The sequence below is a fragment of the Phocoena sinus genome, chromosome 20, assembly GCF_008692025.1.
Source record: "Phocoena sinus isolate mPhoSin1 chromosome 20, mPhoSin1.pri, whole genome shotgun sequence".
NCBI lineage: Eukaryota > Metazoa > Chordata > Mammalia > Artiodactyla > Phocoenidae > Phocoena > Phocoena sinus.
Genome location: NC_045782.1, coordinates 43749577 through 43764237, shown reverse-complemented (window position 1 = coordinate 43764237; position 14661 = coordinate 43749577). Strand labels below are relative to the sequence as shown.

At 36.6% G+C, this 14661-nt stretch overlaps 2 protein-coding genes across 9 annotated transcripts in view; both read right to left on the bottom strand.

The window, feature by feature from the left end:
- Positions 1 to 14661, bottom strand: part of TANC2 (tetratricopeptide repeat, ankyrin repeat and coiled-coil containing 2) — a 364111-nt gene that overhangs the window by 152821 nt on the left and 196629 nt on the right. For all 7 annotated transcript variants that reach the window (XM_032616890.1, XM_032616892.1, XM_032616893.1 and 4 more), the window contains one exon: positions 6949 to 7097. In XM_032616890.1, coding sequence (XP_032472781.1) covers positions 6949 to 7097 — 149 coding nt within the window. The remainder of the gene's footprint in view (positions 1 to 6948; positions 7098 to 14661) is intronic.
- Positions 8974 to 11880, bottom strand: LOC116745829 (60S acidic ribosomal protein P1-like). Of its 2 annotated transcripts, XM_032616899.1 has the most exons (2): positions 10061 to 10131; positions 9760 to 9985 (listed from the first exon to the last, which is right to left on the bottom strand). In XM_032616899.1, the coding sequence occupies exons 1-2, from the start codon at positions 10129 to 10131 to the stop codon at positions 9787 to 9789; spliced, it is 270 nt and encodes an 89-aa protein (XP_032472790.1). In that variant the 3' UTR covers positions 9760 to 9786. The 2 variants fall into 2 exon arrangements, with proteins under 2 accessions (XP_032472789.1, XP_032472790.1); XM_032616898.1 differs by having other exon boundaries at positions 8974 to 11880.

Here is a 14661-nt window from a genome sequence, read left to right as displayed (position 1 = left end):
TAAACAAATGGGACCTAATGAAACTTAAAAGCTGTTGCACAGCAAAGGAAACCATAAACAAGAAGAAAAGACAATCCTCAGAATGGAAGAAAATATTTGCAAACGAAGCAACTGACAAAGGATTAATCTCCAAAATATACAAGCAGCTCATGCAGCTCAATATCCAAAAAACAAACAACCCAATCCAAAAATGCGCAGAAGACCCAAATAGACATCTCTCCAAAGAAGATATACAGATTGCCAACAAACACATAAAAGCATGCTCAACGTCACTAATCAGTAGAGAAATGCAAATCAAAACTACAATGAGATATCATCTCACACCAGTCACAATGGCCATCATCAAAAAATCTACGAACAATAAATGCTGGAGAGGATGTGGAGAAAAGGGAACCCTCTTGCACTGTTGGTGGGAATGTACATTGATACAGCCACTGTGGAGAACAGTATGGAGGTTCCTTAAAAAACTACAAATAGAACTACCATATGACCCAGCAATCCCACTACTGGGCATATACCCTGAGAAAACCATAATTCAAAAAGAGTCATGTACCAAAATGTTCACTGCAGCTCTATTTACAATAGCCCGGAGATGGAAACAACCTAAGTGTCCATCATTGGATGAATGGATAAAGAAGATGTAGCACATATATACAATGGAATATTACTCAGCCATAAAAAGAAATGAAATTGAGCTATTTGTAATGAGGTGGATAGACCTAGAGTCTGTCACACAGAGTGAAGTAAGTCAGAAAGAGAAAGACAAATACCGTATGCTAACACATATATATGGAATTTAAGAAAAAAAAATGTCATGAAGAACCTAGGGGTAAGACAGGGATAAAGATACAGACCTACCAGAGAATGGACTTGAGGATATGGGGAGGGGGAAGGGTAAGCTGTGACAAAGTGAGAGTGGCATGGACATACCTACACTACCAAACTTAAGGTAGATAGCTAGTGGGAAGCAGCCGCATAGCACAGGGAGATTAGTTCGGTGCTTTGTGATCGCCTGGAAGGGTGGGATAGGGAGGGTGGGAGGGAGGGAGACACAAGAGGGAAGAGATATATGTATACATATGTATATATGTAACTGATTCATTTTGTTATAAAGCAGAAACTAACACACCATTGTAAAGCAATTATACTCCAATAAAGATGTTAAAAAAAATAATAAAACTACAATGAGGTTATCACCTCACACCAGTCAGAATGGCCATCATCAAAAAATCTACAAACAATAAATGCTGGAGAGGGTGTGGAGAAAAGGGAACCCTCTGGCACTGTTGGTGGGAATGTAAATTGATAACAGCCGCTATGGAGAGCAGTATGGAGGTTCCTTATAAAACTAAAAATAGAACTACCATACGACCCAGCAATCCCACTACTGGGCATATACCCTGAGGAAACCATAATTCAAATAGAGTCATGTACCACAGTGTTCATTGCAGCACTATTTACAATAGCCAGGACATGGAAGCAACCTAAGTGTCCATCAACAGATGAATGGATAAGGAAGATGTGGCACATATATACAATGGAATATTACTCAGCCATAAAAAGAAACGAAACTGAGTTATTTGTAGTGAGGTGGATGGACCTAGAGTCTGTCATACAGAGCGAAGTAAGTCAGAAAGAGAAAAACAAATACCGTATGCTAACACACATATATGGAATAATAAAAAAAAAAGGTTCTGAAAAACCTAGGGGCAGGACGGGAATAAAGACGCAGATGTAGAGAATGGATTTGAGGACACAGGGAGGGGGAAGGGTAAACTGGGATGAAGTGACAGAGTGGCATGGACATATATACACTACCAAATGTAAAATAGATGGCTAGTGGGAAGCAGCTGCACAGCACAGGGAGATCAGCTCAGTGCTTTGTGACCCCCTAAAGGGGTGGGATAGGGAGGGTGGGAGGGAGACGCAAGAGGGAGGGGATATGGGGATATATGTATATGTATAACTGATTCACTTTGTTATAAAGCAGAAACTAAGACACCACTGTAAAGCAATTATACTCCAATAATGATGTTTAAAAAAAAATGTTATCCTTTTCAAAACAGTACTTGATCAGTGGCAAAATTACTTGGAGTATTAATGATAAATTTAACATCTTTAAATGTTAAATTAAAAAAAAAAGCATTTCAGCTTTACATACAGAATCTATTCATAATCTCTCTGCTAAAATTGAAGATTTACATTTTATAACTTGACTGGAAAATATGCTGATCACTGAATATGAGAATATTAAGGCTCTTTGACTCGTCCCCAAATGATTTCCAGATGCAATCTCTTATATTTAATTATCTGTGTTGAATCCAGGTTTTGATTTTAATTTAAATGCTATAACCAGGTCATAAAAGATACATTCAACTCAACCAAGCATAAGTGACATTCTCAGAACCCTGCAACCAAGTAAATCTTTTCAATCATATGAATAATATTAGAAACTGATTTTTCTTAACAACACAATAAGCCCTCAAATCTATGCCATTTCTCTTCTATATAATTTTTCTCCAGAAGAGGGAGGAGTTTCAATTTCTTTGTAATTTCCTCTATTTCTATAAAATGATGTTGGTCTACCAGAGCAATGAATTTTTTAAAAACTGGGCTTGCAGTAGAATTTCCTGTGGAATGTAAAAAACAAGTTCCCCTATAAAACTGACAGATACTGAACCCCATCCCAGTCTTCCTGACTTAGAATCCTCCCTAGTTAGAATTTGGCATGGCAATTTTTAACTGCCTCATTCTCAGTTTAAGAAATATGTGGGTACTCTAATAGAACTGTACTAGAGTCTTCTACATTAGCTATATCTATACTATATAGTCATTCCATGTTGAAAAAGTTTAATTTGGGTATAAATCTATTACCTCTAGAGCAACTAATTTCCATTTTTAGACAAGATTCTCAGTCGGTTCTTTGAGAAAGGAAACTGTATTATATGCATAATATAGCCAATGTGGAGGTTAGGCTCAAATGACACATAATTTTTACTACAAGTTATTTTCTGGAAAATAAAGCATTTACCACAGACTATGCTTTAAAAGCTTTAACTGTAAAAGCAAAGCTTAAAGATCAAGCCATTTAGAAAGCAGAAAAGTGTTCATGGCTTGTGAATTAAAAGGCAAGCCTTATATTTATTTAAGGAGGCTAGTTAATGAGACATAGAAATCTCTTCTGGGCACAGAAAGACAACATTATCTACTCTCCATACTGCAGGCTAAAATGGACATCTAATTAAGCCGCTCCGCTTCTAAAACCTTTCAGTGGCTTTCCCATTGATCTTTTAGTGGTCTCCAGAAGGATCCCAAACTCTCAATCGGATCTCTTCAAGGTTCTACAAATACCCAAGGGAAGAATCTAATGATGGAATTTATAAGGTACATCCTAATACACCACTGAGAGAAGAAAATACAGTGATCAGTTGAATATCACTTTCAATATGTTGTCCTTTGCAAAAAAATGATATATGCTGACTTGCCTGTGCTGGATTTTGTCATTACTAGCACTATTCTGAGGACGCCATTACTATATAGGGTCTTTCTAAACAAAGCAATCTATCTTTGTCAGTATGTTGTTTAGTACAGAAGAAAGTCACTAAGTGAACATGACCTCCTAGTTCTTAATAATTTTCCTAAGACTAGAAATTCCAATGGTCAATTCAGCCACTTTCTTCTGTGGTTCCAAGATAGTTTCATGGTATATTATATTCCAAGAGGGCTATCATGTAGCTTCATTATTAATATTTTACATTTGTTCAATGTTTCGTAGTTAAAATTTTTTAAATGTTATAATTGATACTTCGTTATCTCCTTATCAACCAAGTATGAGGCATAATAAATATTATTTCCCCATTTAAGAAATGTGAAAATGAAACTACCCTAAGTATGCAAGCTATGAAGCAATTTCCCCCAAATCATACAGTTCCTGCATACATTTACATACTAATTATATTGCATATATATCTTTTGTTTATATGACACTTTACAGCTTACAAAGTGATTTCATATTCATGATTTAACTTGATCTTCACAACAATCCTGTCATTATTTTATGCTATACTGGACCAGTATGGTGTAGCTATTACGAACATAAGTTGTAAAAGCAGACTGCCTGGATTTGAATACTAGTCCATCACTTTCTGGCAGTGTGCTTCCATTTTTCTTTACCTGAAAATTGAAATATAAATGAACCCTACACATCTTCTACCTCCTGGTTCAGTGACTTTTCTGTTATACTATATCACTTTAATTACATTAAATCAATGATACTACTCATTTACTTATTTTATGACGAATTTATTCAGTAAATGCACAAAGCACGCTTTAACCTGAAATCTTTATTTACCATGACCAGGAAGGGGTTACCTGATTTCTAAATGAAGTCACAAGTCATGTGACTTCATTTAGAAATTACTGCAACAGGCTGTGACATGAAGCATCTCAAAAGCAACCAAATATAAATTTTAGCACCTCAAGAAATGTAGCTTTTTAGAAACACAGGGTCCTTGGCAAATTCTCAGATTGTAATGTCATGTTTCTTGGTCATTATTAGAACAGTCATATTTTAACCTGCTGTGAATATAAAGAGATAAAAAGTAAAATAGATGTTTTATTTATACCAATTTAAATGAGGCTCTCAACATGTATCATTTCTATTTTTTATTCACAGATCACAGCATACTGACATAGTTACAATGTAAATTAGTTAAAAAAAATCCCTATCACCATGAAGCTTACATTCTTGTATGATATACACAACTCCCCCACAACTAAATATATAATGTAATAAATTAATAAGAGCTATAAAAATATAAAGTACCAGGATAAGGGGATACAGTGATGGGCAGGTACTATTAGATAAAGTAATTAAGGAAGAGGCCTCTCGGAGGAGGTAACATTTGAGCAGAGCACCGGATAAAGTAAGGAAGTGAGTTATGTGGGAAGAACATTCCAGTATAAATGAATGTTTTATGTGTTTGAGGAATGACAGGAAGGCCAGTGTTGCTGGCGAGCTGCAGGTGAAAGGGAGAGGGGTAGGAAATGATGTAGGAGAGGCAGCGAGGGGTCAGATCAGGTAGCCCCTTGCTGGTCATGGTAAAGATTTCAGATTTAATGTTAAATGTGGGGGAATACAGTGGGAGATCGAGAGAAGAGAAGTCAAAGGACCAGGTTCACATTTTCAAGGATCACGCTGGCTTCTGTGTAAACAGACTACAGGGGGCAAGAGTGGAAGCAGAGCCCTATTAGGAGGCCATTTATTCAGACAGTAAATATTTATTGAGCACCTACTAATAGTAGACATTGTTCTAGGTGCAGAGGATACAGTCGTAAATAGAACAGGCAAAAGTTCCAGCCTTCTAGCCTTACATTCTAGGAGCTATTGCACTAGCCCAGGCAAGAGATGACGGTGACCTGGATTTAGGTGTACCAGTGGAAGTAATGAAAAGGGATCAGATTTAGCATACATTCTGAAGACAAAGCCTACATAATTTGCTGAAAGAGTGAATGTAGAGTGTGACAGAGTAAAGCCAAGAATGACTCCAGTGCTTTTGTCTTATGCCTGTAGGTGATGCCACCTATTCAGACAGGAAACTCAGTAGAAGGAGCAGGTTCTGGGGAAAAATGCAAGAGTTCAGTTTTATGACATGTTAAATTTGAGATGTACCTTGGACACATAGGTAGAAAATGTAGTGCAGGCAGCTAAAAATACAGATCTAGAGTTAAGGGGAAAGGCAGGGCTAGAGACAGTTTAGGAGTTAAGACAGTATTTAAAGACATAAGAATGGAAGAGTTTCAATCTGATTAGAATCTCCAGGTATTTGAATTTTACAGAAACTGCCCACATGATCAGAATGTGCAGCCAGCAAAACCAATGACCTTAGGAGTGAGAATATAAAGAAAGGAAAAGTCTGAGGAGAGAGCTCTGGAACATCTGAGCATTAACCACATGATCGACAAATATATTCAAATAATCCTTGTACACTTTATGGTGAAGCTAACATACGACATAGAATCTTCACCAACATTACTGAGAATACGCAATTTGAATTGAATTTGTCATCTTCTGAGTAAAATGGTTCACTACCGGACGTTCGTTTTAAAGATTAAGACCGCATAAATGAATCTGAGTCTAATACTTCTTTTGCTACATTTTAACTGAAAAGAACGGAATAGACAAAAGAAAAATGTCTATGAAATAATAATTTTTTCCAATTGCTAATATTTTTAACTTTCTGAGATAAATATCTAGATCATTAATTTTTTGGATTTTCTGCTTTTCTAATATATGTATCCAAAACTAAAGTTTTTTAAAGCATATTTTATATACTACAAGTTATATTATATTTCATTTTTTATTATTTCCGTTTAAAATATTTTCCAATTTCTTGTGATTTTCTGACTTAAAGGCTACTTAGGAGTATATTAATATCCCAACACTTGGGGATTTTGATTTTCTGAGTTATCTTTTAGCTATCATTTTCTATGTTATTTTATAATTGATTAATTCTACTATGGTCACAGTAGTTGAAATCTTTTGACATTTGTTGAGATCTGTTCAATGGATCAGCATATTGTCAATTTGGCAAATAATCCATGTGTACCTGAAAACAATATGTATTCTGCAATTTGGGGGGGCGGTGCTCATATATATGTCTATTTTGTTTGTTGGCTTATTTACTTATTTATTTCCTCATTCATTCAATAAATAAGTCAAAACCTTAAAGTGGCTTTTTAAACTTAAGAAGGAAACTAAAAGACATTCTATAAACTGAAGAAATATAGTGATTATGGAAAATTAAGTTATATCTCCAGGCCTCAAAAGGCACTCTATACTTGGGATTATTCTTCTCAGAACACTGACACCCTGCAACATTTTTCCTTTCCTGGTTATAATAGGCTGTTTCATCCCATGTTTCACTAAGTTGATAGGAAGCAGTTTACCTGATTTTCATCCTGTACTTCCATGTTGTATTGGTCACCTGGCTGAACTTCCGTGACTTTCTCTCCAAGGAGGAAACCCAGACGAGTCATGAGTGTGTTTGCTGCCTCATCTACAGATGGAGGGGGACCAAGTTCTTGTTCAGCATCACCTATAACAGGAAGACATTGAAACACCTGAATCTATCAAAATAAAATGGCCAGTTTTGCAACTATTTTTACATTCAGTTTGGTCATTTCCTTTGTTTTCACATTCTAAATGCAAAATTACTAGGTCCTTGACTAGAAGCTGAATTTTCCACTGTTACATATTATAATTGATAGTCTACTCAGAATCCTCAATATATTTACTTGAAACCCTTGACTTTGAGAGAATGTTTTTGTAACTCATTGAATAGAAGTTTCCCATTTCTTTGGCAGTTAGCCTTCCAATACAAGTCCTAGTCTTGGGATCTAGTCCTGGCCATAATCACCACCTTCATTCAGGTTCTTTTATCTTTTTTTTTCCTTACAGTTCGTGTAAATATCCTTTTTTATTTTAAAATCAGTTCAAACTTACAAAAAAGTTTCAAGAATAGTACAAAGAACATTTTTTTCCTTAACCATTTGAAAATATAGACATGATATCCCATCATGCCCAGACAGTATGCATTTCCTATAAACAAGCAATTCTCTTACATAACCACAGTACTAGCAGAGAAATCAGGAACCTAACACTTTACATTATTATGATCTCATCCACAGACCCCATTTAAGTTTTGATATTTATCCAGTAATGTCATTTCTAGCAAAAAGATCCAATTCAGGATTAAGCAACTGCACTGAGTTCTTAGTTCTCTTTGACTCCTTTAATCTCGAACAGTTCCTCAGTCTCATCTTAACTTTCATGATCTTGACACTTTTGAAGCTTACAGGCCAGCTATTTTGCACAGTGTCCCTCAATTTGAAGTTATCTCATGACTTAATTCAGGTTATGCATTTTTGGCAGAACTACTGCAAAAGCAATGCTGTGTTAACTTTGATCACTTGGTTATGGCAGTGTTTGCCAGATATTTCCACTCTAAAATTATACTCTTTCTCTTTGTAATTAATAAGTATGTAACGGGGGGATACTTTGAAAGTATGTAAGTATCCCATTCTTCAACAAACTTTTAAATTAAAAAAAATTTTTGTGATAAAAATACACGTAACAAAATTTGCCATTTTAACCATTTTTAAGTGTACAATTCAGTGGCATTAAGTACGTTCACAATGTTGTGCAACCATCTCCATTTTCAGAACTTTTTAATCATCCCCCAGAGAAACTCTGTATCCACTAAATAAAACTCCCCAATCTCCCCTCTTACTAGCCCTAGCAACCTCTATTCTACTTTCTGTCTCTATGAATTTACTTATTCTAGGTACCCCATATAAGTGGAATCACACAGTATTTGTCCTTTTATGTCTAACTTATCTCACTTTGCAAATTTTCAAGGTTCATCCCATGTTAGATCATGCATCAGAATTTCACTCCTTTTTATGACTGACTCCATTTTATGTACATACCACATTTAGTTTATCTATTCATCTGTCCATCAAGTTGGACACTTGAGCTGTTTCCATCTATTAGATATTATGAATAATGATAGTATGAACATTGGTGTACAAGTAGCAGTCTGAATCTCTCCTCAATAAACTTTTGCCCACTACTTTTAGCATCCATTAATGTTTCTTGGTAGAATTACTATCATGCTTGCCAAACAGTGATATTTTCTAAATCCATCACTCTTCTATAGTTTAGTTTCTTTTCCTTTACCTATCTACCTACCTATCTGAACTCAAAGACTCCATTCTTACTCAATGAGTTATAACCTGTTACTATTATTATTTATTTTGATGCTCAAATTGTCCCAAAGTTGGCCACGTAAGCCCTTTCGATTTGGCTCCTGTAACCTTCTGATATATCCCTGTCATTTTCTGAGCACTTCTTTGCTTTCTGGCATCAGATGTTCCGGGCTCATCTTGTACTTTCCCTGCCCTAGCCCTAGAATCAGTCCTTTTCCCAAGAAGAGTTGTTTTTTTTTGTTTTTTTGTTTTTTTTTAGTGGGGAAAGGTATTTAGAATATCAGGTATGCTCATTGCTATCAGGATGTCACTGCCCCCCAGGTCCACTCCGTCGACAGAGTTAGGCAGTATGCTCATACATTTATATACATATACACACAACTCTATATTCATTTTTATTTGTAAATCCATATACAAACATACACTCTAAATGTTCACAAAGATGCTCCAATTCCAATTCAATACCATAGGGTTAATTCTAGACTTCTTCCTTTCCAAAGTTGTAAACTCTGTTCTCCAATAGTGAAAAATCTGGTTCTTGTTTTATTTAATACTATACTTATGTAATCTATCCCCCTACACGTAACAAATCTCACCGCTGCTCACTGCCACCCTGCACACAGGTGCACTACTCACCCTGGTTGGGTTCCTACCCTATGCCAGATGGCCTTGAGCTATCATTTCCCCCACAGTCAGGGTCATTTTTTCAAAATAATTCATATACCATAAACTCTATCCTCTTAAAGTATACAGCTCAATGGCTTTAGTCTCTTCATAAGTTTATGGAACCATCACCACTTTCTAATTCCAGAATACTTTCATCACTCCAAAAAGAAACCCCATTCAGGTTCATTTTTTTTGCCCTGGAATTTAGACCCCTAAAATTCCTGATCTCTGGCATTCATTTTAATCCTGTGCTTCCTGACTGCTACACTCTTCCCATACAATTAGCTTTTAACGCAATTTTCTTTTTTCTTTTTTAAGAGCTCAGCTTTTTATTGAACGTATTAAAGAGGTTTAGTCAAAAAGACCAAAGCCCATGTCATCATCAGACTCTTCAGATTCTTCTTTCTTTGCTTCCACTTTCTTCTCCTCAGCTGGGGCAGCAGTGGTGGAGGGGGCAGGACCTCCTGCCGGTGCAGCCCCAGATGCTGGGGCAGGTCCACCTGCCCCCACATTGCAGATGAGGCTCCCGATGTTGACACTGGCCAAAGCCTTTGCAAACAAGCCTGGCCAGAAAAGTTCAACATTTACACTGGCTGCTTCAATGAGGGCATTGATCTTATCCTCGGTGACTGTCACCTCACTGTCGGACAGGATGAGGGCTGAGTAGATGCAGGTGAGCGCTGAGTCGGAGGCCATGGTGCGGGCGAGTGCTAGGCAGGGGCTGCCGGGCATGGTGCAGTCGCCAGATGAAGTGAGGGCCTACACCCCAATGCGGCCTCAGCTTCCTCAGAAGGACCGAGCACCTTAGCGGCAGCTGAGGAAAGCGTACTTTTCTTTCTATTTAGGCTATTTTTCAGTGGTTACCAACTACAGGAATTATTCTTTTTCAAACCTTTTCACTGAGGGATGCTGAATAATGTCAGTATGAGGTCTTTCCTTGGGCTCAATTTGTTTCCAAATAGAGAATTTATAGAAATTTATAGACATAAAAAATAGCCAGGGAACTCAAGATGATCTATTTTAAATGTGAGGCAGAACTAATTTACCTAAACTGAATAATATCTCTTTACATTAACTTGATTCATTTCAACATTTTTTCAGATTTTGTTTTATGTTCAGATGCATTCAGTCTAACCTGTTAACAATCCACAGTAGCACGTATCCTATATAGGATATTACAAAAATCTTTTTTTTTTTTTTGGAGTCAGATATGTCCTTTCACCATAGCAAGCATTAACTAGAGTATCATATGGTTTGATGCTAAAATATAATAGCTTAATTTTTTAGGATATTCAGCATTACACATTAAATCACTCCTAATGGCAAGAAAGTGAGGTTTATGTTCTTATTACTCAATTTAACATTTATCTTAACTTCTCTACTAAAGTCACAAGCTGCAGGTCAGAGGAAGGGACTACAGGTGTTATCCTTGTATAGTATTATTGAACTCAAGTGCTCCATCTGTGGAAAATCTATATAGAATTCTCACTGAGGACTTCCCTGGTGGCACAGTGGTTAAGAATCCGCCTGACACTGCAGGGGATATGGGTTCAAGCCCTGGTCTGGGAAGATCCCAGATGCCATGGAGTAACTAGGCTTGCACACCACAACTACTGAGCCTGCGCTCTAGAACCTGCGAGCCACAACTACTGAGCCCATGAGCCACAATTACTGAGCCCACGCGCCACAACTACTGAAGCCCTCGCGCCTAGAGCCTGTGCTCCGCAACAAGAGAAGCCACCACAATGAGAAGCCCGTGCACCACAATGAAGAGTAGCCCCCGCTCGCCACAACTAGAGAAAGCCCATGCACAGCAACAAAGGCCCAATGCAGACAAAATAAATAATAAATTAATTAATTAAAAAAGAAAGTGCCTGGACTGGCATTCAAACCTAATTCTACCAGCGTTAAAGTCCCATTAAAAAAAAAAAAAAGAATTCTCATTGAAATTACGCCAGAGTAGAAAAACAGGATCTATATTCCCTTCCCTACTTCTCTGCAAGAGGCAACAAAAACGGATTTCTCTTCCACAGACCAGAAAGATATCCCAGGGGCTTTATTACCTCTATAATGTCCAACATTATAGGCAGTTCCTTATCTCTCTACCTCTGCCCAACTATGATATTCTAATATAAAATCTCAGGAAAAAGCTGTGTTACAAATGCATGCAAATGCATCTTCAAAACAAGTACCCTAAATCTAAAAAATAATACAAATGAATGTATATACAAAACAGAAACAGAGTTACAGAGATAGAAAACAAACCTGTGGTTACCAAAGGGGAGAGGGAAGGGTGGAGGGACAAATTAGGGGTATGAGATTAACAGATACAAACTACTATATATAAGTAGATGAGCACCAAGGGTATACTATATAGCACAGGGAATTATATCCATTATCTTGTAATAATCTATAATGGAATATAATCTGCAAAAATACTGAACCATTATGCTGTACACCTGAAGCTTACACAAGACTGTAAATCAACTATACTTCAATTAAAAACACACAAATCCCCTATCCGTCATTCAAGCAAATTTCCACCTTTAAACCCTTGCTATGAAGAATTTTTCATTTCGTTACCACAGTGTGTAGAATTTCTAAACTACTGAGTCAACTATTTAATATTATTAAAATTTATCAAAGTCTACTATGATAACAAGAATATTTATAGCATATGAAATTTGAAGTAAACAGTTTCAGGTTAAAATGCTAAATGTAATTCTGAAGACATCTATAATAAAATGTAAAAGTCCCTGACCTCTTTAAATTTCACAACATACTACTACACTATATACAAATGGTAGGCAAGAGGCTATAATTATATTATTATTTCATGCATTATTTGCAAAAGTCCAAATGTTACTCACTTAAGAAAGAGGCTAGGGGAAAAGAAACCAAACTCTTCCTTTTTCTTCTAGGCTCTTATACTCATGTTACTCTTAGTCTTATTATATCACTCTATTTCTCTTAAGTGCTTTTTTTTCCCCTAAATATTAGTTTCTTAAAAAGATACTAATATTTATTATTTTTAAGAAGTCCACAAGCTCATATACTTTATATACATTAAAGTATTTATGGGAGAAATGATATAATGACCAGGTTTTGCTGAAATTACTACAGAAAAAAAATGGAGAAGATATAGATAAAACAAAGTTGTCAAAATTATTGAAGCTAGGAAATGACTACATAGTGGTGCATTATTTTATTCTCTGTTTGTGAATGTTTGGAACTTGAGGAAAAAACTCTATGCAGGGAAGTTTCTTTTAAATAACTTAGCAGTTCTCAACTGGTGACAATTTTGCCACCCCAGGGAACGTTTGGCAATGAGTGGAGATATTTCTGGTTGTCACACTGCAGGGAGCGGTGCTGCTACTGGCATCTAGTAGGTAGAGGCCAGGGACTCTCCCAAACAACCTACAATACACAAGACAGCTCTCCACAATAAAGGATTATCTAGCCCCGAAAGTCATTAAACAGTATTGAGGTTGAGAAACCCTGAAACAGCTAGAATCACCTTATCCTTTAAAATCTGTCAAATTGGATGAACTCTTACCACACAGTCAGTAGGAAAACCAGTGTCCAACCTGTTACTTCCATGGATTCTTAAAATTACTTCAATTTCTAACTTACAATGAATTTTTAGTCTTTGGGCTATTTCTTTCCTGAGTGTAGGGTCTGTTTTCTGCACTACTAGATTCTGCTGTAATCTTTTCAGTCTTCAATGAACCTTAGTCTTATGGTGGTGTGTGGACAGGACTTTACTGGGGTTACAGCGTGTTTCTTAAGGGTGGGGGATTATGTCATGGCACAGAACAATTAAATGAAACTAAAAAATATGATATATCTCAAATTTTCAGATTATCTTTTATTAATTATAATAACAGCTAGCACATATGGGGATTAATTATATGCCAGGTACTGTTTCTAAGTACTTTATATACATTAACTCTTTTAATGATCATAACCACCCTATGAGGTAGGCACATATATCCCCTTTTTATGAATAAAGAAAGTGAAGCACAGAGGGATGAGTAACTTACCCAAATTCATAAGCTAATAAGTAGCTGATCCAGGAAATCTGGATCTAGAACTCAGGCTCTTAACCCCTAAGCTCTACTGTCATCCTTGATTCCAGTCTCTCACCATTTTGCTGGCATTACTTCCTACCTCCCCTCTGCCCAGGGTATTTGTTCAAAACTCTCAAAATTCCTCTTAAATCCTCATACCAAATATTTTACCTATCTTTTCTGTCTCATCCATGACCATCCAGGCGATGTGAAAAAGGTGTCATCTTCATAACCAAACACGCCCAATTAAGGTATGTCCCTAAACAAAGACAGTACTTTTCTTGAGTGGGATTCTACTGTGACTCCTTTAATAATGATGAATTTGGAGTATGATACACAACAAAACAAGATGGCTGGTAGGTTGTTGGAAAATAATCACCGTGACACTATTATACACAAAATAAATCATATCATTCATACATTATGTTGATTAAAACTCTTGAAATTTATCTTGGCTATTTGGGAGCAGTGTGTTTATGCAATAGGCTTTGCTCCCAGAATACTGAATGAGGAATACAGCACCGTAAAACTAAAGGATTCTTATGCCTGGATATTTTTTCCACAGCAGAAGTGGTTATTGAATGTTTATCAAATGCCTTTTTTAGCCTCTATGAAGAAAACTAGTTGTTTTTATTTCTCTTACAGCTATTAGTATGATGAACTATTTTAATGGATTTTGTAATTTTGAAAAGCTTTCATTAAAGTTAATAGGAATTATTATTAAACATTAAAAAAAAAATAAAGGGGGCTTCCCTGGTGGCACAGTGGTTGAGAGTCCGCCTGCTGATGCAGGGGACACGGGTTCATGCCCCGGTCCGGGAAGATCCCACATGCCGCGGAGCGGCTGGGCCCGTGAGCCACGGCCGCTGAGCCTGCGCGTCCCGAACCTGTGCTCCGCAACAGGAGAGGCCACAACAGTGAGAGGCCCGCGTACCGCAAAAAAAAAAAAAAATAAATAAAAAAAAATAAAGGATTTAAAATTCACATGGGAATGGAAAGGTCTAGGAATAGTAAAGAAAATGTGAAGAAGAATGACTGCTATTACTTAATATCAAGGTTTAATCTAATGCTAAAGTAATTAAGACAGAGTATGATTGGTACAAGCATAGATAAAATGACCAGGAGAACAGAATAAAGAATCCAGAAACATATCTAT

Coding starts and splice junctions, on each gene's coding strand:
- LOC116745829 (XM_032616898.1), bottom strand. CDS start 10,167: ATGCCCGGCAGCCCCTGCCTAGCACTCGCCCGCACCATGGCCTCCGAC.